General features: G+C 37.6%; 2 protein-coding genes across 6 annotated transcripts; one reads left to right on the top strand and one right to left on the bottom strand.

The window, feature by feature from the left end:
• Window positions 1-322: 322 nt before the first annotated feature.
• Window positions 323-6124, top strand: MYB3R-5 (myb domain protein 3r-5). 3 transcript variants are annotated; one of them, XM_086246800.1, is made up of 10 exons: window positions 347-463; window positions 586-613; window positions 882-1033; window positions 1323-1374; window positions 1737-1794; window positions 2278-2372; window positions 2460-2563; window positions 2734-2862; window positions 3594-4761; window positions 5747-6124. In XM_086246800.1, exons 3-9 carry the CDS (start codon window positions 882-884, stop codon window positions 4747-4749), a joined length of 1746 nt encoding a protein of 581 aa, XP_086102926.1. In that variant the 5' UTR covers window positions 347-463; window positions 586-613; the 3' UTR covers window positions 4750-4761; window positions 5747-6124. The 3 variants fall into 3 exon arrangements, with proteins under 3 accessions (XP_086102924.1, XP_086102926.1, XP_086102925.1); XM_086246798.1 differs by lacking the exon at window positions 586-613 and having other exon boundaries at window positions 323-463; XM_086246799.1 differs by lacking the exon at window positions 586-613 and having other exon boundaries at window positions 356-463; window positions 871-1033.
• Window positions 6125-12315: 6191 nt separating this feature from the next.
• PRT6 (proteolysis 6) lies at window positions 12316-23079 on the bottom strand. Of its 3 annotated transcripts, none has more exons than XM_086246690.1 (15): window positions 22649-23078; window positions 21130-22242; window positions 19471-20711; window positions 17336-19315; window positions 17131-17182; window positions 16357-17026; window positions 15602-15810; window positions 14974-15512; window positions 14762-14866; window positions 14578-14644; window positions 14364-14441; window positions 13276-13344; window positions 12714-12801; window positions 12514-12619; window positions 12316-12348 (listed from the first exon to the last, which is right to left on the bottom strand). In XM_086246690.1, the coding sequence occupies exons 1-13, from the start codon at window positions 22697-22699 to the stop codon at window positions 12727-12729; spliced, it is 6249 nt and encodes a 2082-aa protein (XP_086102816.1). In that variant the 5' UTR covers window positions 22700-23078; the 3' UTR covers window positions 12316-12348; window positions 12514-12619; window positions 12714-12726. The 3 variants fall into 3 exon arrangements, with proteins under 3 accessions (XP_086102816.1, XP_086102818.1, XP_086102817.1); XM_086246692.1 differs by having other exon boundaries at window positions 16393-17026; window positions 22649-23077; XM_086246691.1 differs by lacking the exon at window positions 12316-12348 and having other exon boundaries at window positions 12521-12640; window positions 22649-23079.
• Window positions 23080-23330: the final 251 nt, after the last annotated feature.

Genomic DNA, 23330 nt, shown 5'->3' with positions numbered 1-23330 from the left:
ACAAAACCCACTTTAACCCGCGAGCAATTTATTCCAATCCAACGGTCAATAAATGCCCGCGAAGAAGGCCGCCCATCTACGGCTCCCAAACAAACTCGACATTTAACGAAGAGCCTTAGAGTGCCGTTTGAGGTTTAAACTTTTGGTCCCCTAACGTCTTGGACGAACCGTCAACTGCCGTTAACTCGTAGGGTTTTCCAAAGCTCACAAGAACTCAAATCTCTTTTGGTAACGGTAATTAACGGAGACGTCGGTGCTTATATATTCGTTATATAAATTTTTGTATTTTTGTATTTTTATATTTATTTTATTTCCTTTTACCTCTGTTTCTCTCTCTTCGTTTCAACGGGCGAGGATTTTTCGAAAAGAAAGCTCCTTTCATGTTTCAGAGAGAGGCTTCAGAAATCTATTGGTCTAATCGATGAGCTCCAATTCGATTCCCGCCACTTCTTCACAAGTAGAGGTACTCTTATTTCCAGAAAATCCTTTTTGTTTGTTTTCAAATTTTTTTGTTTGTTTTTGTTTTTTGCTTGCATGTTTTTTCACTGTTCTTGATCAAGTTTTCTCGTTTGCTTGGACCTGAAGTTGCTCCGATTTGTGCTGGATTCATTGGGTATTGATAAAAACCCTATAATTCTCTGTAATTTGGGTTTTGGTAACCATTTTTTGATCTGAAAACTGATTTTAAGATCTGGGTCTTGCTTGTCTGGGTATATGGCGGTGGGGTTTTGGATATTTTGGAATGAAGTTGGGGTCTCTTTTACGGTTTTTAGTGTTTATGATTCGTTTTAGGGGATACTTCTGGAGGGTTTTGTTTTATATTTGTGTGTTTATGTATCTATTTGTTGATTAGGATTTTTGATTTTGGAGATTATTTGTAGATGGAGATGGCTGAGGTAAAATTAGAGGAGTGTTGCCTTGAGAATAAGCAATCAACGGCTGCATCGAGCTCGTCTGTATCTGAAGGTAGTGGCAGTGGTATTCTCAAGTCCCCAGGGGTTTGCAGCCCAGCATCAACTTCTCCTACTCACCGGTACAATCCCTTAAGTCCTTAACGGCTTCAATTTAGTTACGACTATAGTGGTATTCTCTATTTGAAAAGAATTTGCTTCATAACCGAGATTAAATTATGTATTCAAGTTCTTTTTCGGTTTCAAGTATCTGCCTTTACACTTTTTATGATTTTGAATTGGATTTTTGGATTATGTACTGGAAAATCCATATGCTGCTTTAATTTTCCTTGTGACTAGTTTGCATTGCTGATAATTTTCATAAACAGTGTTCTGGTTAGTGAACTGAATTATGAGAATTTGACTTTTCAGGAGGACGAGTGGTCCTATTAGGCGAGCCAAGGGTGGTTGGACTCCACAGGAGGTCAGCATTTCATTTTGTACTTATGTTCAGTTGATTGTATACCAGCTTGAAGCATGAGGATTTTCCTGTTTGTTTCCTAGCATATTGAAGGGAGAGGTCCATTATTGTTGGTCATTAAGTCATCTAATTGGGAAAGGCTTCAGACTGTCGTTGCTTTTAGAATTACTGGTTTTACTACTTTTGTTATCAACATTGCACACTTGTGTGGCAACACTATTCTCTATATGGCTTTAGCTTAGATATGATAGTATTCACCAATTTTCAATGTTGTTGCTATGGCACATGCTGCTTGTGTTTTCTTAGTCATAACTCTTTTTGGGGCATTATTGTAATTTTCAACAAACATGTTGGATTGGCCACAGGATGAGACATTAAGGAATGCTGTTGCAGCTTTTAAGGGGAAGAGTTGGAAGAAAATAGGTTTGTCTCTTTTCTCAGTAGTGCTTCTGATTTATGTTGTTGGTTGCCAAGACAGTTTTAGAATGCAGCTGTTGGCTGGATTTTGTAGTTACAAACTTTTAGTACTTATGGTGCTTTTAAGTGGCAGATAGTCTACTCATCAGAAATGTGCTTACTTAACTTAATGAGGTCTTTTAAATGTTAGAGATCTTGATAAACTACATCTAATTTTAGTTGAAAAATAAGAATAATATTCAGAGCTCTACAAATTCAAAACGATCCCATAATAGATGTCCCAAGAGATTGGAATGTGTTAATGTTCATTCAATTGTTTAATTTTCTGCTGTACCTATGTTGTGAATCACCAAACAAGGGTTACTCAATATGAAAAGTACATACACGTATAGAAAGATAGTCCTAGCTGTATTACCCAGTATTTATTTGTGTTGATATTATGTTTAAAGTCATGAAGCCAATCTAACATTTGGAACAATGTGTATACAGCTGAATTTTTTCCTGATAGATCGGAAGTACAATGTCTGCATCGATGGCAGAAGGTTCTAAATCCGGATCTTGTTAAAGGACCGTGGACTCAAGAGGTTGGAACCTACCATCCTTATATTCCTTAAACTTTCTTGCATTTTTTATTCAAGCATTGAACTTTCTTTCACTTGTTTGGTTTGTAGGAGGATGATAAAATCATTGAACTGGTAGCAAAGTATGGACCTACAAAATGGTCGTTAATAGCGAAGTCTTTGCCTGGTCGTATAGGAAAACAATGCCGAGAGAGGTAATGATTTACACATTTGTATGATGCTGATGATTTACACATTTTAATGTTATTCATTCTATTTGCTTGGATCTTCTAATTGATTTCTTCATGAAAAGTAAAGAAATGGTTTGGCTAGTGTATCTATTTAAAAAAGCGGTGGACCTTGTTATTTATTTTTTTTACTTCAGGTGGCACAATCATCTAAATCCTGATATAAAGAAGGATGCTTGGACGTTGGAGGAGGAATTAGCCCTTATGAATGCCCACCGGATACATGGGAACAAGTGGGCCGAAATAGCTAAGGTTTTACCTGGAAGGTACCATTATTGTTTCATTGTTATCTTTTGAATGACATTGAGGTGCTAAATTAAGGCAGTATTAGGGTGTGATAGAGAGAGCCAATTTTAAGGACTACTGCTAAGTCCTAATGTGCGAATTGTGATGTCAACCAATTTTTGGTTAAAATATTTTGAGAAATAGCTAGTGTCAAGGAGTACTGCTAGTGCTCCCTGATGGTATAGTGTTTCCGTCCACAAAAAATGTTGATCATATCACTATTTTTACCTAAGAAATTAATTTTGTAAATTGGCTCCCTGCCTGCAGTTTCAGACTTTCAAGTACATGTGTTTTCGAAACCAAGTGCTTTATTATTATTGTGTGTATGTAGTATTTTCTGCAGGAGGCAAATTTTCAATTAAATCTTACTGTTTTCATGACATCAGGAATAATTATGGGCCACTGAATAATATGTTTGGTTAAAATAGGAAATTTCAACACGGAATGAAGCCTTTTTATTTTCCTCTCTTTTCTGTTTTTCCCTCTCAGTAGCAGTAGGAAGGTGCAGAAATCTGTTATTTGGAATGGGGATCTTGTTATGTGCTGAATGATGATAAAACATGTAAATAATTTTTTTCAATTCCCTAGAGAGTAGAGAATAATATGCTTGACTTTTTTCAGTGATGTGAAAAAGACTAATTTCATTTATGCGACTTTTAATGTACGATTGCTATTACTAAGCTAAATGTTGTACGTAACTTTGTGTATGCAGGACTGATAATGCCATAAAGAATCATTGGAATAGTTCCTTGAAGAAAAAATTAGATTTCTATTTGGCTACTGGGAAACTTCCACCAGCTGCAAAGAATAGTCCCCAGAATGGTGCCAAAGAGACAAATAGATCCACTGCGAGTAAAAGAATACTTGTTAGTTCAAATAAAGGATCAGATACAACTGCTCAGACATCATCTGGCAATGCAGATATATGTAAGCTAGATGAAGATGGCAAGGATCAGTTGGAGTCCTACGCCCCACTTCAGGATATGGGTGCTTCATCAAGTGTTCTTCCAAATGAGTCTGCTGATTCTGAGGGTGTAGAATTTAAGCTGAGATCATCCTTTATGGATCCTAGTTGCAGTAACTCAGAGTCAGTGCCAAAGTTTCAGAATTTTGGAGTCAACAGCAAGCCTCAGATTGAGTATTCTGTCATTAAAAGCCAGCCAAAGTCTGAGAATTGTGGATGTAACAACCTAATAGATGAAGACAAAGTTAAGAGAACATCTGTGCCAGTTGAAACTCCAAGCTATGGTTGTTTGTACTATGAGCCACCACCGTTAGAAAGTTGTATTCCATTAGATTCAGGTTTTTCAAACATACATTGTTTGCAGCATGATTACAACTCTAGTCCAAATCTATCACCTATTTGTTTCTTCACTCCTCCTTGTGTGAAGGGCAATGGTTTATGTAATCGAAGTCCTGAATCAATTTTGAAAATCGCTGCTAAGAGCTTCCCCAATACTCCTTCCATTTTGCGAAAGAGAAAGACATATGCCCAAGGATATTTGCCTCCTAATAAAATTGGGATAGTAGATTGCGGATCTGTCAGGGAAGTGCACAACGTTTCTGATGAACAGGAAAGAAAAAAAAATAGTGTGGAAATGGCTGGGTCTCAAGATGGAAGTTTGTGTGAGAGTCCGACCAGTCATGGTATCAGTACCATTGGGCCTAATGGTAAGGCTTTTAATGCATCTCCTCCATACCGGTTAAGAGCCAGGAGAACTGCTGTTTTCAAGTCTGTGGAGAAACAACTTGAGTTTACATGTGACAAAGAGTATGACGGTAATGCCAAGTCCATGGAACTATCTACAAATGGGGGCTCCGCTGTTACCAAAGGTTGTTCACATGCAACAAAGATGGGAGTGACCTAGAACATACACACTGTAAGTTACAATTTTTTCTTATCATTGTTCTTGAAGCTATTTTGTCTGATTTTTTATTTTTAGCTGCTATTCTCAAATTAAAATTTTATAGCATTTGGTGCTTCCTTTTTATAATTGTTAAGTAGGTCAATATTTCGTAAAAATTTGTCTTTTCTATTTTGCTTGAGGATGGAAACTGGATCTGACAATGAAAACTGTCGTGTCTCTGAATGGAAATTCTTGATCAGCTCAACCCCTCTATGTGACAGATAATTGCTTAGTAAAGTGCTGAATTATTTATAATTTGTCCGGTTGTGCAATTTTTTCCTGTCATTTATTTAATTAGTACACATGACGTACATGCACAGATAGCATGCATGCAGGATGTATGCTGAGGACAATTGATAGATATTTTAATTTTCTGATAAGGAATCAAAGTTGTCATTCTTTTCTTTATGGATTCTAGGACTTGGATCTAGTTCCTTATTCTTCAACTTTGTATTTTGCCCCCCCAAGTTCTTTGAAGAAATGCCCTTCAACAATGGATCTTCAGCGTTTCTTGCAAAAATTACAAAAAACCCAGACAAGATACATGCCTTGCCACCTTTGTTACAGTGAAGTCATCTTTAAAAAAGATTTTTGAAGATCTGAAATCTGTTACACATTGGAGGTTTGGAATTAGTTAATCCAACATCCAGAATCCAAAGTGATACAAAAGGGATTGACAACTCCCATTTAGGAAAGATATCTGTGACTTTCTTTTGTTTCCATGAATTGATGAAGAGAGCTATCTCCTAGAGTCCCTTTGGTGAAAGGAATAGTGTATTTGAAGTCCCTTTTTTCCAGGATAATGGTAAATGTATGTACATATATTTTATCATTGAGGTGTGCATATAATTTCACCTAGACTGCTCTCATTGGATGAGTTCTAGATATTACCTTCTTAAGCCTCTCTCTTTCTCTTTCTCAAGTATGTTTCTGATTTGGCTTGCTCTGTTTTATTTAGGGACCAAGGAGGGAGATGCTATTGAAGTTGGCTGACACTTTCAATTGGTGATTTCCAAGTCTACAGAGATTTTGGAAAGTGATAATATATTGATTTATCTGACCACTCTCTGGTCTAACATCTTCAATGCCTGACATAGATTATCTTACAAATACACCACTTGGTATTACTTGCATGGGAGCGCTTTTTCAGCCCCAACTTGACAAAATGCAGTGGCAGTGGGCTTCTGTTATGTGTAGAATGAAAATAATAGGCCCCAATTACTTGGTGGAAATATATTGATTGTACTCGGATTTGTACAGAAAACCCCTCATGAAAGGAGCAATGATGCTTCATGCTTGGAAGAATTCTTTAATGAAAGCGTAGCTCCTGTCTCAATGTCTTGATTCCTATCAATCTATCCTGTCTTACCAATATTTACAGGTAGAACCAGCATTATAATTTTACTACATTGACACCTGTACTTTTAAAATCTGAGGATTTTTATGGCGCCAACTAGTTTCTCCTTTCACTACATAAAAGGAAACCCAAATTATATAAAAAAGATAATTGGGTTGCTAAAATAGCTTAATTGAATGACATAAATACTTAGCCATATTCTAAGTGTTTCCAATTGATATATGGCTGTGTTATGGGTTTAATTATATTTTTCTTCACTTTGTTAGAAGGATCTCAAGTTTGAATCTCCTTTTCTCAAATAAATAAAAAAATTATTAATTTCATAAAAAGAAAAGGGTATTGTAACAATAATGACATTTACTTGGATTGCTCATCATCCTACTTGGATCGCTTCTTCAAAATTGTCAATCGCATTGATCTTGAGACTCGTATATCGTTAAAAATATGCCACTCATACTTAGAACAGCAACTGTCTTCCTCTAAGTCTTTGGAACATAAACATTTTGGGTCAAAATAAAAATGGAACAGAACAAAGCCTTGGGGGATTGAGAAATTGGGATGCATGCTATAGACTGTAGAGTATAAACGAAGTAACCTATTGCTTAAGAAGTTACGGCGTGGCAATTTGTCAAAACTTATTGTCTGAAAACTTGAACAATGTGAAAAATTGATTTGGTATCATAATTCTTTTATTTGAATTTCATTTGCAATCATACTTTGCGTTGGAGGGTCTTCCCTTCACTCTTCACAAAGCCCAATGGGTCTCGTCGAGTTCATGGACAGTATCTTTGCCATTCCGTTCCAGGTCTCTAAGCATAGCAAAGTTTACTGGTAAAAATTTAACATGGAACACCACTAGAGCAGAGTTGTCCACCAAGTCACTAAGTACAATTTGAAATGCACCAAATGTATAAACATTTAAAATCGCTCGAGTTAAATTTTCAACGAATGACTTGGGATGCCCTAAGAAACGACTGTAGATACCCTATGGAATGACTTGAGAAACTCTAAAGTATGACTTGTGAAGCGTCAAAACATAACTTGAAATATCATTAGGTAAAATTTGAAATGCACCAAAGGTATAAACATTTAAAATACCTCAAGGTATGAACTGAAATTTCCAAGGAACGAATTTGGATGCCCTAAGTAACGACTGGAGATGCCCTAAGGAATGACTTGAGAAACTCTAGAGTATGACTTGGGAAGCGTCAAAACATGACTTGTAATGTCACATGATACAATTTAAAATGCACCAAGGGAATAAACATTTAAAACACCTCGAGGTACGAACTGAAATTCTCAAGAAATGACTTGAGATGCTCTAAGAAACGACATGAGAAACTCTATGGTATGACTTGAGAAGCGTCAAAACATGACTTGAAATGTCACTAGATACAGTTTGAAATGCACCAAGGGTATAAACATTTAAATTCCCTCGAGTTACGAACTGAAATTTTCAACGAACGACTTGAAATGTCCTAAAGAACGACTTGAAAAACTCTAGGGTATGACTTGGAAAGCGTCAAAACATGACTTGAAATGTCACTAGATACAATTTGAAATGCACCAAGGGTATAAACATTTAAAATACCTCGAGGTACGAACTGAAATTCTCAAGGAACGACTTTAGATGTCCTAAGGAAGGACTTGAGATTCCCTAAGGAACGACTTGAGAAACTCTATGGTATGACTTGAGAAGCATCAAAACATGACTTGAAATGTCACTAGGTACAATTTGAAATGCACCAAGGGTATAAACATTTAAAATCCCTCGAGGTATGAACTGAAATTCTCCAGAAATGACTTGGGATGCCCTAAGGAACAACTTAAGAAACTCTATGATATGACTTGAGAAGCGTCAAAACATGACTTGAAAAACGTCAAAACATGACTTGAAATGTCACTAGGTACAGTTTGAGATGCACCAAGGGTGTATAAACATTTAAATTTCTTCGAGTTACGAACTGAAATTTTCAACTAACGACTTGAGAACTCTACGGTATGACTTGGAAAGCGTCAAAACATGACTTAAAATGTCATTAGGTACAATTTAAAATGCACAAAGGGTATAAACATTTAAAATACTTCGAGGTATGAATTGAAATTCTCAAGGAACGAATTTAGATGCCCTAAGGAACGACTTAAGAAATTCTAGGGTATGACTTGAGAAGCGTCAAAACATGACTTGTAATGTCACTTAATACAATTTAAAATGCATCAAGGGTATAAACATGTAAAATATCTCGAGGTATGAACTGAAATTCTCAAAGAACGAATTTGGATGCCCTAAGTAACAACTTGAGAAACTCTAGTGTATGACTTTGAAACATCAAAATATGACTTGAAATGTCACTAGGTACAATTTGAAATGTACCAAAGGTATAAACATTTAAAATCTCTCGAGTTATTAATTGAAATTTTCAATGAATGACTTGGGATACCCTAATGACTTGAGATGCCCTAAGGAGCGACTTGAAAAACTCTAGGATATGACTTGGGAAGCGTCAAAACATGACTTGAAATGTCATTAAGTATAATTTGAAATGCATCAAAATGTATAAACATTTGAAATCCCCCGAGTTACGAACTAAAATTTTCGATATATGATTTAGGATGCCCTAAGGAACGACTTGAAAAATTCTAGGGTATGACTTAGGAAACGTCAAAACACGACTTGAAATGTCACTAGCTACAATTTGAAATGCATCAAGGGTATAAGCATTTAAAATACCTCAAGGTACGAACTAAAATTCTCAATGAACGACTTGTAATGCTCTAAGGAGTAACTTTAGATGCCCTAAAGAAAACCAAGAGTATAAACATTTAAAATACCTCGAGATACGAGCTAAAATTCTCAATGAACGACTTGGGATGCTCTAAGGAGTAACTTAAGATGCCCTAAAGAAAGACTTGAGAAACTTTAAGGTATGACTTAAGAAGCGTCAAAACATGATTTGGAATAGCAATAGATATTATTTTAAATACACTAAGGGTATAAACATTTAAAATCTCTCGAGTTACGAATTGAAATTTTCAATGAAGGAGTTCAGTTGCCCTAAGAAGCGACTGCAAATGCCCAAAGGAATGACTTTAGAAACTCTAAGGTATGACCTGAGAAATGTCATTAAGTACAATTTGAAATGCACCAAAGGAATAATCATTTAAAATACCTCGAGATACGAACTGAAATTCTCAAGGAACGGCTGGAGAAGCCCTAAGGAACGACTTGAGAAACTCTAGGGTATAACTTGCGTAGCGTCAAAACATGACTTGAAATGTCACTACGTACAATTTGAAATGTATCAATGGTATAAACATTTAAAATCTATTTATGAACTGAAATTTTCAACTAACGATTTAGGATGTCCTAAGAAACGACTAGAGATGCCTTAAGAAACGACTTGAGAAACTCTAGAATATGACTTAGGAAACATCAAAACATGACTTGGAATGTCAGTAGGTACAATTTGAAATGCACCAAGGATATAAACATTTAAAATCTCTCGAGTTACAAACTAAAATTTTCAACAAATGACTTGGGTTGCCTTAAGAAATGACTGCAGATGCCTGAAGTAACAACTTGAGAAACTCTAGCGTATGATTTAGGAAGTGTTAAAACATGACTTGAAATGTCACTAGTTACAATTTAAAATGCATAAAGGGTATAAACATTTAAAATACCTCGAGGTACGAACTGAAATTTTCAAGGAACGACTTGGTATCCCTTAAGGAACGACTTGTGATACCCTAAGGAATGACTTAAAAACTCGAAGGTATGACTTTGGAAGCGTCAAGACATGACTTGGGATGTCACTATGTACAATTTAAAATTCACCAAGAGTAAAAACATTAAAAATACATCGAGGTACAAGCTGAAATTCTCAAGTAACGAGTTGTTATGCCCTAAGGAACGACTTGAGAAATTTTAGGGTATAATTTGGGAAGTGTCAAAACATAACTTGGAATGTCATTAGGTACAATTTGAAATGCACCAAGGGTATAAACATTTAAAATCCCTCGAGTTACGAACTGAAATTTTCAACGAACGACTTGCGATGCCCTAAGGAACGACTTAAGAAAAACTCTAGAGTATGACTTGGGAAGCGTTAAAACATGACTTGAAATATCACCATATACAATTTGAAATGTACCAAGGGTATAAACATTTAAAATATCTCGAGGTACGAACTGAAATTCTCAAGAAACGACTTGAAAGGCTTTAAGGAACGACTTGAGAAACTCTAGGTTATGACTTGGGAAACGTCAAAACATGACTTGGAATGTCACTAGGTACAATTTGAAATGCAAGAAGGGTATAAACATTTAAAATCACTCGAGTTACGAACTGAAATTTTCAATAAACGACTTGCGTTGCCCTAAGAAACGACTGTAGATGCTTAAAGGAATGACTTGAGAAACTTTAGGATATGACTTGGGAAGTGTCAAAACATGACTTGAAATGTCATTAGATACAATTTGAAATGCACCAAGGGTATAAATATTAAATACCTCGAGGTACAAACTGAAATTCTCAATGAACGACTTGGGATGTCGTAAGAAACGACTAATGGTTCCCCCTAAGGAACGACTAATGGTTCCCCCAAGGAACGACTTGAGAAACTCTAGGGTATGAGAGAAGCGTTAAAATATGACTTGGAATGTTACTAGGTACAATTTGAAATGCACTACCGGTATAAATATTTAAAATACCTCGAATACGAACTGAAATTTTCAATGAACGACTTGAGATGCCCTAAAGAACGACTTGAGAAACTTTAGAGTATGACTTGGGAAATGTCAAAACATGACTTGGAATGTTATTAGGTACAATTTGAAATGCACCAAGGGTATAAACATTTAAAATAGCTTGAGGTACAAACTGAAATTCTTAAGGAACGATTTGGGATGTCCTAAGGAACGACTTTGGATGTTTTAAGAAACGACTTATGATGCCCTAAGTAACGACTTGAGAAACTCTAGTATATGATTTGAGAAGCGATAAAACATGACTTGGAGAAAACACGCACGACCCAATAACACGACACGACACAAAAATTTACGAGTTTGGGTTTGAAATTTTAAGGTTGGGTTGATATCAATGTCACCCGTTAAGATAACGAGTCGGGTCAGATCAATTTGCAGTTATCCATTTCACCCGTTAATGGAAGGGCATTTTCGTAATTATTTTAAAACCATATCCTACACCTCTCTGGCTCTCTCTCTTAGGCTCCCCTCTCCATTGTTCGTCTCTCTCAGTCTCTCCTCTCTATCGATCGTCTCTCGATCTCTTTTTTTATGTAACTAACAATATATTTGCTAAATGCAGATGAATTCTACAAGTGAGATTCATAAGGAGCATGAAGACTCTACTGAAGTTTCAATGAGAGAGTCTGTAATGAATTTATTCAGGGCTATAACGAGTTGACTATTTATTGCTTAAATAGTTAGATGCTTGTTTCTTCTTTTGTTTAATGAAATCCTTTTAAAATAATTATATTTTTGCTTAAAAAATATACTAGGTTCTTTCTGGATAAAACTGGTCGTGTCAGTTATACTCGATAGTTTTCTGGTCGTGTTCAATTTGAGATTTTTACCATCTGAAGTTATCTGGTCGTGTCGGATGGTCATGTTAAATTTGACCCAAAACCGTAAAACACGACCCATTTGCCCGGTCTACCACCAACTAGCCATGTGTGTAGAGGGGCATGTGCAATGTAATTACCAACCTCAGATTGAAGTGAAATTCTTTTTATTTTAAATATTTTTGGCTTTGGCTAGACAAACTTTAAAGGACATCAAGATTTACCACTTGGACCCCACCGGAATAATTTGAAATCTCTCATAACAGCTGCAGAAGTCATTCTCCCTCTCCCTCTCCCTCTCCCCGTCCCCCATCTCTCTGAAATTAAAAAAAAATGCCAATAACAAAAAAAACACTACAGAGTGAGGGATTGTGAGAGATAGACAATGCCATTTAACCCTAGAGCAGTGGCTCATGACTGATGTTATAATATGTATATATATATGTACAACCGTTCGATGGACAACTCCACAATCCCATAACGGATAATTTGCAGCTAGGCTTCAGCCTTCAGCATCATATTGAACTGTACAAGCATAAAAATGAAAGGAACAACCCTGCCGACAGACTGGACTGCCGTAGGCACCAAACTTTCAACCTGTGGAGAGGAAAATCCGAGCATCTGCCAATGTCAACAAGATATTTAGTTTGTTTGTAACATACAGTATAATCAACAATACTTGGTATGACGACATTTAACCATCTTTAACATAAAGCCACATACAACAAGAATAAATTGGTACGAGATTAAGAGTAATCCAAAAAAAAATCATAGCCAGTGACTAACCACAATGTGGAGCAAGCCGAACCATTAATACAAGGTCCAGATTTATTGTCAGAATTGCATATTCTATGCTACTAGCAAGAACCGCTTGCCATCCCATGACATGAACCTGTGTCAAGATATACACTGCCTAAGATGCCAAAATAGAACATTCAACATGAAGAAAATGAACTAACACCCATGACTTTCATAATTGCCTTTACCTTAAAATTCAAACTAAACCATGAAGAAAGAACCAATAGTAGTTTTCCCAAGAACCTTCGAACTTCGATCAAGGCCATGAGAAGCAACCTACCATGCAAAACAGCATAAACTATTGATCAGAAACATAAAAACTTAACCAAAAGAAAAAAGTTTTTCAATTGGAACATATTAATTAAGGGTGCTTCAAAATGCAACAAAACTGCTCAACAAAATGCCATGATCATATTTGACCACGGCAGTGTCATAAATGGCAGGGGAGAGGGGAAGGGATGAAGGTGGAGAGGAGGGGGAAGGAAGCGCTAGAGGGAAGGCCAAACATGTTATTTTTTATTTTTTAAATTAGTGAATATGAGTACAATGCTTATTCTTATGGAAGTAATGGGGGGTGATGAGTATGTTGCCGAGTGCAAATGAAATTACCTATAAATTAACCATAAACACAATTGTTGAGTGGCAATGGGTTTCCTTTTTTGGCAACTAGTGGCAATTGGTTTCAATGTTCAACATTTCATACATTAAAGAAAATATGATGCAAAATTAAGAATGTAGAAAGATTCTCACCAAATAAGTTAAAGCTGCATAGCGTTCCTCGTTCAAGTACAGTGGCTTTCCTCTGTGGATTTCAATGTCCTGCAATAACAAAGTTTTACAATTAATACACAGAGAAAGCATATAGACCCCTTTAAATCGATCAAATCACATTGGCACACAAATAAGAACAGAAACCTCCAGAGGTACTCCTACGTCTGCATATTTTTAGCAGGCATTGTACATTTTATTCAGAGCAAAAAGATCAATACCATATGCAATGAAGAAAGGGGGAATATCTAAACAACCAAAAAGGAGCTCAATAAGATAGAATTTATGTCCTCTGAAATGCAGTAGTTAATTAATCCTTCTGTTTGCTTCATTCTATCCAACTCCAATGGATAGATTACATTAAGGAGACCATCCTCTAAAAATCCATAGCTCATTCCTCTTCTTACCAAAGCCAAAAATAAAAAAAAAAATAAAAAAAAAAAATCCTACGAGCCACTTAAAAGACTTGTTGAAAGAGGAACATCGTTCTCGATTCTCAACCATTTAGAATACATATTGTTGAAAAATCACACACTATAAATGGTCAACTGTAACCTCAGCTTCAATACAATCCTCAAGAACCCTAATGGCACCAGAATAGAGAAACTAACAGCAACGCTCCCCACATAATCTCTAAGATCCACAAAGTCCTAAATGGACAGAGATACCAGGAAGATGAAAGAATCACTCAATTCTTTTGTTATGCAAAAATGTCTAGGATCACTAGGCTCAAACTTCTCCGGGCTCCTGGATTAGAGCACCTAGTTGATTTACCCTTAACTGCCTACTGGCAATGTTCACTAACATTGTCTTCCTTGAAAGGTTTTCCAGAGCATATCATGAAAATCCACTACCCTTTAAGAAATAGGTATAAGATTTAAGAGAAGACAAGCCATAATTTTTCGTCTTCATTGCTTCTATTGAGAAAAATTGAGTTGAGAAGGAAGGATAGACAAGGTCTCACCAGATATTATACATATATAAGATTACAAATATTTTACTATTGAAGATGATAAAAGATAAGAGGAATAAAATTGCTGTGTGGTTTACTGTAGCAAAAACCTATTTACCTCTTCACCAAAAGCATCCAAGTAGGGTGATGGCCAGGGAGCCTGCCGTGCAGATCTTTGCAGCAGAATTGTTGTCCTCTATCATAACAAAGAAAATTAACCATCTCAGTAGACAAGAAAAGAGAGGAAAAGAGAACTTACGTCATAAGAGGAAAATATATACAACACAGAGCTTCCAAACATAATTTTGAAAAAGAGTTGCTACAATGCATACCTTGATTAAAAGAAATACCCCAGTACCAGAACCACAGGCCACTGCATGACTTTGGCATCCACTTTCCCTAAGATAACATGTCAAACTTAGCAAAATAATGGACAGAGTATGGAGGCATAAACATGTATGCACCTAAAGGGATAATTTATTTGAAAACAATGACAGAGATTTGGTAAAGATATACCTGCAGCATGATTTCCAGCTTGGAGAGCATAATCTACCACAAAGCAGGCACAATGCGGGTTCATCAAGGACAGATTTGCAATCAGGACAACGCTTTTTTATAAACCTGACAAAAAAAGCAATCTTTCTGAATGAATTTCAATTCTCTAGAGATTTTTCAATAAAAAAGAAAAATAAAATTCCAGCAATAAACTGAGATGCAATTATACCAACCTCTGCAAGAGGTCCTGGTAAACCCGGGGCAGACGCATCAACTGGAACGGAACTGCAGGGTTGCAGTGTATGCTGCCTTGAAATCTTTGGACTTCAAACTCCTTGCAAAAATGATGGAACCATTTTGGAACTAGCGAACGTATCACTTTATCCTTAAGAATAACATCCAGTGTAGGAATCTTGAACATGCTTTCTATCTCTTGAACTTCATTGAGCTCCACTTGCTCCACATCATAAGTTGTATCCATCATGTCGCCAATGTCATGTGATTTATCCAACACATTATACCTTTCACAGAATGGTGCTTGGACATAAGAGTTTAGTAATTTCAACAGCAATGCACACCTCCGCAAATAAGGGAAACTCAAGCTACGAACTATGTTCTTAATATTACAAGAAGAGCCAACATAGTTTGAAACAAAATATTGATGAGCGCATCCAGATTCTCCCATGAGTTTAGAGATGTCAGTAACCAGGCAATCATCAACACCTAATTCAAGAATGTTGCATTGATTTTTCCCAAAATATGTAATTATACCCTGCATTCAACATGCTGGATTAGACCACTAGATGTTTTTGATGGAACATAAAAGTTAACAATAGAAATAATGAATTAATGCTAACATACCTGAACTACAGAGACAACATAAAATAAGTGCACAAGGGATAACAAGGAATCTTCACATGATAAAAATCGGTTTGGAAGACAAAAAAGAACCCACATCAACGATGAAAAAGGATCACGGGCAAGGACAGGATCAGAAGCTCGCTGCCAGAACTGAATATCAGGAAATGATGCTGCCATATCGACATGTTCCAAGATGCGTAGCATAGCACCTGTGAAGCATAAGCATGGATGAAGATTTAATTTAACAAGTGAAACGCTTCTACTTGGATGACTCAGAAGTGTGAAATATACGGGAACCAAGATGGCTTGTGACAAACAAAAGCCAAGATCTTTTTATATATTCATGTATACATATATTATTTTGGAAAGTATGACATCTAAATTTTGCAACACATTAAACTTGAATGATTGATAGTCCCTTCAGTAGCAAGATAGGGTTCAAGACTTAAACCAGCCCCTCCAATATAAGAATTATTTGGATCATCTCGAAAATTATGGCTGTGCTGTGCTGTGCCATGCCATGAACATGTGTGCAGGCACTTGGTGGCACCACAGGTTTCAAAAGAAAAAAAAGATCATCTCAAAACTTATGTTTATTAAAATTCATCTTTTGAGGAAAAAAAGAAAGAAAGAAAAAGGATGGTAGCTTTTTAATCTAACTGCTTGCACAACTGTACTGAATGGAAAATGATTAGTGAATCAGAAAGCAAGAAAAGCAAATCCACAGAGGAAACACATAAAAGAATGGCACTTACTGATATGTAAGGCCACATAAAGAACAATAACAGTACCTTGTCCACCTGTTTCGCTACCATGATCTATGGAAACTCCAAAGCAAATAGATTCTGCAAAGCTCTGAATTGCTATAAATCTCTGAAGCACATGAAGAGAATTCTTACATGTGCTTTGGACAACTTTCAGCGACAAGGACAATATAAATTTGCTCGAGGATTCAAGTTCCTTATACAAGGCATTGAGGCCATAGCTTGGTGTTGCATATTTCCCACCAGAACGAGCAGCAACTTCCATCGATAGTAGGGAGTATTTAATTGTGTCCCACATAAGCATTGGGTGGCTGACCCTGGCAGGTCCTGATATCTTATCCTGTTTAGTCAGAGAATACATCTTAGAGAGCACACGAGAAATCGGTTCAAGATTTGGGCTCATTCTTCCACATCTCCGCAGGGGAAAACCTCTAAGAGTTCCAAAATTCCCAGCTGCATTTGCTGCAGATTGCAAAAGAACCAAGCCTTTCTGAAGCTGAAGGGAATTAATTTCTTCATCTGATTTGAGTGAAGGACCAGAAGCATGCGATGAACTAACACCTGAATGCATAGGCTCCTTGCAAACCTTCTGGAACTCCCCTGATAATGCAGGCAAGACAGAATTTGCAAGTCGACGGCATACAGGACAGAGAAACTCCCCCTGAGAAACATGCAAAATATAAGTAATAGAACCCTCCTCCCTTCACTGCAAGAATTGAAGATGGGAAAAATCAAAAATATGCAACTAGAAGAAAAACCTTGTACCTTATCTGGATCTACAATATGTCCTCCTTCAAAAACAATTCTTCTGAGATACCTGCATGAATAGATAAAATATGGCACAGTTGTTTCATTTAAAGAGTACACTTCCATCTTTCAAGCAAAAGAAATCCAGGATTAAGATAAAAAGTGACAAAGGATATCTTAAGATTCCCAAGGATTGAAAATTTCTGTTCTTGAGAGGACTTACCTTTCCTTCAGCGAAGATAAATAGCGATCAAGACATCCCTGATGGACAGCATGCCCACAGGAAGAAATATAAATTCCATCACAATCTGCAGGGCCAAATCCGTCATATGCTGAAAGCCGAGAAGATTCTACTGGAACCTTATCATTAGGAGCACCTTCAGAAGACGAAGGGTTTTCTGTTTTCTCTCTAGAAAGAGCAGCTACATATTTTCCAAGCAACATAAATTCAGCATGCTCAGTTTTCTCTTGATCTCCTTCAACAGTTGAAATTTTTTTATGCCCTGTAAGCTTAGGATGCAGCATCTTATCATGCAATTCTCTTCGGATAGAGAAGTACATATCTTCTTCCATTGTCTCAAAGGTATGTAAAGTCCTCTCCCTTTCATCATTTGATTCACATGGCACTTGGATATCCCTTAATTCATGAAACTGGCCCTTCAGAAATTCTACAAGAGCATCAACATCCCTAGGTTGCCCATGACAGGCAAATTCAGTGACTACATCCTGAATCAACTTTTTTAAATCAAAGGATGACACCAGTCCTGAAACTCCTGACAAAGTACTTGTTCCAGATTGATCAGTCACCTCATTTGTGGTAATAGAGACATGCTCCTTGTCTATCCAGCGAGGTTGTTCCCATGACAGGGGACCTCTGTCAATTAAACTCAAAAGTCTAGATTTCTGAAGAAGAATCAAGAAGGATATGGGATATTTGGAATTGGGATCATGGCAGAGTGAGCAAACAACTTGTGCAGACTCTTCTGAATCATCTTCAACATCAGGATTACAAACCACTTGTTCAGATTTTGAACCATCATCCACAGTGGAATTAACACTAGCCAAAAACTTTGATTGCTCGGCTCTCATTTTTTCCAATATGGCAGACTGTCTCTCTCTGGCTTTTGCCTTGCGCTTCTCAGAATCAGAAACTGAACCTGAGGTATGTGTATCACCATTTGGAAAAGATTGTGATAAATGACTGACCACTTCAGGTGCAAGTAGTTGCAGTTTGGTCATACATCCAGAATCAATCTCTGCAAACTTCTTCAATAAGCTTCCAATTAAAGAAGAGAGGTTGCAACTTTCAGCTTCCAAACAATTGTCTAAATTCTCTTTCTTATACATCCTCATCAAGATAACAAGCAGTGACAACAAGCTTTGTTGACCAGCACCAAAATATAGTCCTTCATTAATTTCTTCACAAGCAAAAGCTAGCATGGGAATCATATCTCCATCATAACAAGACTGATCACCAGATTCCTTATGTTGAAAACAAATGTCTAATGCTAATGAGAGTAAATGCAATGCGGTTAAAAGAACACCATCAGGAGCTCGCGATTCAGTTGATTTATCGGAAAAAACAGCATAAAACAGCACTGCACGAACAATTTGAAGGACTGCTTTACAAGTAGCTATTCTAGCCACCCCCTTGAAAGGAGGATAAATCTTAGTCCACCTGGGTAGCTGGGTGGTCAATGCAGAAACGGTACGAAAACGCAAGTATCTTTCTTCTGCAGCTTGCAGATCCCTAGAGTTCCAACGAGGGTAGTACAAATCCAGTTCTTTCCAAAATGTCCATCGGAGTGAATAAGTCCCCTGATTAAGGCCAGAGGGACTGGAATACGAAGCAATGGTATCCAAAATTTCATGGAACTGGTCAAACTTGGATAGATCACGAGGAAGACACTTAACCAATTGACTATGAGTGGCATCTGCAATGGTTAATTTGTGAACCAACTCTCTTTTCAAACTTTCAGCTTTAGTTAGCCCACAAAATCGCCTCTCTTGGACTATTTGTATAATAAGAGTGAGCATTTCCTGCACTAGAACTGGTTCATATTCACTAGAGCGCTCAAGGTTCAGAGAAAGGTAGCTTGACAGGCCAAAGCGTTTTACAATTCTATTGACATAAAGATCAGCTGGAGCCAAGGCAGCACAACACTGAAGCAGAAATAGATCAAGCTCCGAACCTTGTTCAGACCTACAGAAATGAACCATGATAAAGAGCCTTCAGTAGCATGTACCCACCCCCCCCCCCCCCCCCCATAAAGAAGGACAAAGATAAACAGAAAAGGAAATCATTAAGACAGAATTTCTCCATAAAACACAGGTCTACCATAAGCATAAATCACTTACCATCGAACTGAACGATACAACTCACAAGATAAAAGGGCAGCATCTCCATTTTTCCGCCACATTCCAGCATGAACCTCAGCACAAAATACTCTGATCCGAAGGGGATGCTCCATCACAAAAGCAGAGAATCCATATGGGTGGCAGCCACCCAGAATGTTTCCAAAGAAGTCAGTGAAAATAGCTGATACTGAATTTGCAGAACTAGCACTAGCCAAATCTGGCACTTCACCAAAACATCTTCTTAGTGCTTTCTGTAAAAGCAAGGAAAGTAAGCGATGTAAGGGAATGTGAACAGATATATCCTGCGAACTAACATCATAAGTTATGTCTGGCCAATCAGACAAACTCAGAACACGTAGAGCATCTAAGTCCATGGCACCATCTACTTCCATCGCACTATCATCCAATCCTGCAGGACTACAGGCGTTAACTGAATCAATTTCGTCAGTAACCATCAACTTACTTTCCTGCCCTGCAATTTTACCATTCTGGACGTCAATAACCATATCGCAACCACTAGGTACATGTGTCGAACATTGCTTGCCATGATCTTCACTTGAACTGGCAAGTCTACCAAAAATGTATCTGCCTTTCCGAATCTTGGATAATGTTCTCTTCAATGCTGAAAAATTGCTACCAGAGAAATTGCTAGTGCTTGGACAAGATACATCAAGAAGAGCCCCAGAGGTATTATCAACTCCCAGCCAATTCTCAATAGCCCTCAAACACTCGTATGTTAGCCACATCACAGATGGTGGAATCAACAAATAAGAAAGAGCATCCGATTTATCTTCAGAAACCTTAGGTGCACATGCAAATGAACTACTCCTCCCCACTGCACTACATGCAGAACTTTCCTGGGACAGCCGTCCTACTTTAGCATGTCTTAGGCTGTCTGTGTCATCTATATCTTGCTTATATGTGCTGAAAAGAGAGTCTTCATCTGTCTTGTCACTAGCCACAGAAAATGCCCCATCCACCAATAGAGAATGAATGTTGCCAATTGAATGACCTAGACCGAATGGCAGATGCATACTCTCATTTTCTTCTTCAATACGGAGGCCTGTTTCCCTTTTTTGTGGGTTCATCCCTTGCACAGAAGCCAAGAGTCTCATCCAAGTTCTTGAAATATCTTGCTGTTCATGAGTTACATATTTGGGCACTAAAGCATGGCTCATAACAAATCGAATATCTTCAATCACACGAATGGTGATCTCATACAAACTTGACCACTTGGTAACCTGTAAAGGGAAATTACCAACAATTTTGCTACATGAAGCAGAAACAAATGAAAAATAGAACAGGAAAAAGAAGAACTACAGCTTAAAGAATAATTTAAAACTTCAAGAGAAATTTTATAAAACAAAGAAAAAGCATTAGATCCTCAATCACAATGCATCAGAAAAACAAATAAAGGAAAGAAGGAACCAGAAAAACAAACTGAATGAGCTCCAAAACTGGGGCATCAAGATACTGTAGTAAGAGCACCACATACAGCATGCCTTTAGATTGAAACATAAGTACACAATCTAAGTTGCAATAGTGATCAATTCCATCATGAAGTTGTGTCAAGGACAAGGAGGTGATTGTGCAGAGGAATATGATTGTATTGTAATCTAGAACTTTTAAGGAAAGACAAAATACAAACCAAAGCATTACCTGTAAACGACCATCTTCACCAGCACAGGAAGTGAAAATATCTTCCAAACATCCCAACAGCATAGACAGTAGGTTCATTTCTCTCACAAGACAAGGTGTTAAGGTTGGCACTGTGAAGATTTGTACAGAGAATACAGAGAGCAGCGGATACCTTTTTAAAGAATGATCACTGAACTCCTTTATGGCTTCATTTACAACAGTAGGGTAATAACTAAGAAATACTTTGGCAAACTCATATTTGAAAACAGGTTCTCCCAGCAATTTCAGGAGCAACTCATGGAGCTTTTTCACAACAGCATCATTCAAAAACCTCTCTGCCCTCACCAGAATCCCCAACAATTCAACTGATGATAAAACCATCTTCGATACAAAACTAAGCAAACTCTCACTGTACTTACAAAACTCTAGAAGCATCTCAACCACAACAAAAGTCAGCTCATTGGCAACTTTCTTACGCTCTGCAACATGGTCACTTGCTCTAGGGTTTTCCCGGCAGGTAGTTTCCGCATGTAGTAGCTTGTTTTTCCAAGAAACGAAGAGGCAATCAAGAACAGGCCCCACAGTATTTGCAAACTCCTCTGGAAGGGGTTGTATCTGTTCCGCACCTTTATGCTTTGAGCAAAAGCCTTCGCGTTTCCATGCTGTAACATCACCACAGTCACAACAACCACCGCCAGTATAAATAATAGAATAATCATGATCCTCGTGGTTCCCATTTTGAAAACACGGAACACAAATTGCACATGTTGGATCATTTTCACATGTTCGGCACCTGTACGCTATATCATGAAGACCCCAAACAGCTCCACAAACACCACGCCGCCCAGCACTCATTTTGGAGAGGTTCCTCAGGGCAGCGGCAGGTTCTCCCTCAAACATCAACCACTGTAACCAAAACATGCTTTCACGGAATTGATTTTTCATGGTTAATCCCGCTGGTTGCTTTTTAGCCCCTGGTTTAGCTTCATGGAGAGCTTCTGCTACTTCCTCATTAGAAGGCAACACAGCAGCAACCAGCTCTGGTATCCGTTGCTTGTTCTTTTTCACAAAAGCAACTAAACCACGTTGGAGCTGATCAAGAAACCCCTGAGGCACTCCCAGTTGAGCAAGCCTCTGGTATAAATTGAAAAGACAAATTGTGAAGATGTGAACCCACTGATGACCCATATCATCAAAATTAAAATACCAATATGAAAGTCAAATGGGATACATATAGATACACATACATAAATAGTATACGTGCAAAAATAATATTGCCAGAAAATGCATTCAGCTACTGACACAAGTAGTACAATATTAGCTTTGGGGGATGGCCAAAAATTGATAACAACAACGAAATGAGAAAAAAAAATCCCAAAAACTAGAAGATGAAAAAGGAACAAACTTTCAGCTACACTTGACCAGTTAATTGTATTGCAAATGCCTCCACAAAAGTAATTAAAAAAATAAACCTCCGGTATTCGACAATTCAACAAAATCAAAATTTGGATAATCAAACAAAAAAAATAGCAAAGCCTACCTGTACGATTCGATCGCGAGGGGTAACTTCAGGAGGCGAATCGAATTCCATAGTATCGGAACGGCGAGAGCGCCAGAACCGAACCAGCCAATCCAGCAGCACAAACAGCGCTTAAACCGAGAGCTTTCACTACCCAGGATTACTTCACAACACACAAATTTTGTGCATTTAAACCCAAACAATTAATTCTTCCTAATTCGGCTGTGATTTTGTGAGCCCTAATTCACCATCTTCCACTCTCTCGCTCTGTATGAGCGTGACGGTTTATCAAGGTCTCGAAGAATCTCAGAGAGAAACGAGCATATAATAGATATGGAGTAGGATTAGGATATTTGCCAGAGATTGCGTGTAAAATGACGTTCTTCCGCAGTTAATTTTGTGTTTGGTTGTTGGGATTTTATTTGTTTGCAATTTTTATGCTTGCAGTTCCAGTGATCGCAGATTCATGCCATTTTTGTTTGGATAGTTTTACACTTTTTACTTGTCCATACCTGGTGAGAAGGAATGCAATGTGGGCTTTGGAGTTGTGAAGATAAAGGGCCAGCCCAACTTAGAAATGGGGCTACGTGGGAGGGAGTGCAATGTGGACTATGGCCCAATGGAGTTGCGTGGACTACATACTAGACAAGCTTGATAGCTATAGGAGGTTCCTACAATCCAGAATCCTCTATAGACCGGTCTA

Source organism: Dryas octopetala, chromosome 6, assembly GCF_963921425.1.
Source record: "Dryas octopetala chromosome 6, drDryOcto1.1, whole genome shotgun sequence".
NCBI lineage: Eukaryota > Viridiplantae > Streptophyta > Magnoliopsida > Rosales > Rosaceae > Dryas > Dryas octopetala.
The sequence above is the reverse complement of the archived record's forward strand: the minus strand, read 5'-3'. Positions and strand labels throughout refer to the sequence as shown.

Bases quoted from the DNA above. Each gene is read 5' to 3' on its own strand.
- MYB3R-5 (XM_086246798.1), top strand. From the start codon at position 422: ATGAGCTCCAATTCGATTCCCGCCACTTCTTCACAAGTAGAG. The intron at 2,373-2,459 runs GTTGGAACCTAC...TTTGGTTTGTAG, and splicing joins AAGGACCGTGGACTCAAGAG to GAGGATGATAAAATCATTGA. The intron at 2,863-3,593 runs GTACCATTATTG...TTGTGTATGCAG, and splicing joins GCTAAGGTTTTACCTGGAAG to GACTGATAATGCCATAAAGA.
- PRT6 (XM_086246691.1), bottom strand. From the start codon at position 22,699: ATGGAATTCGATTCGCCTCCTGAAGTTACCCCTCGCGATCGAATCGTA. The intron at 22,243-22,648 runs GTAGGCTTTGCT...AATTTATACCAG, and splicing joins CTCGCGATCGAATCGTACAG to AGGCTTGCTCAACTGGGAGT. The intron at 19,316-19,470 runs GTAAGTGATTTA...TCATTTCTGTAG, and splicing joins TTGTATCGTTCAGTTCGATG to GTCTGAACAAGGTTCGGAGC.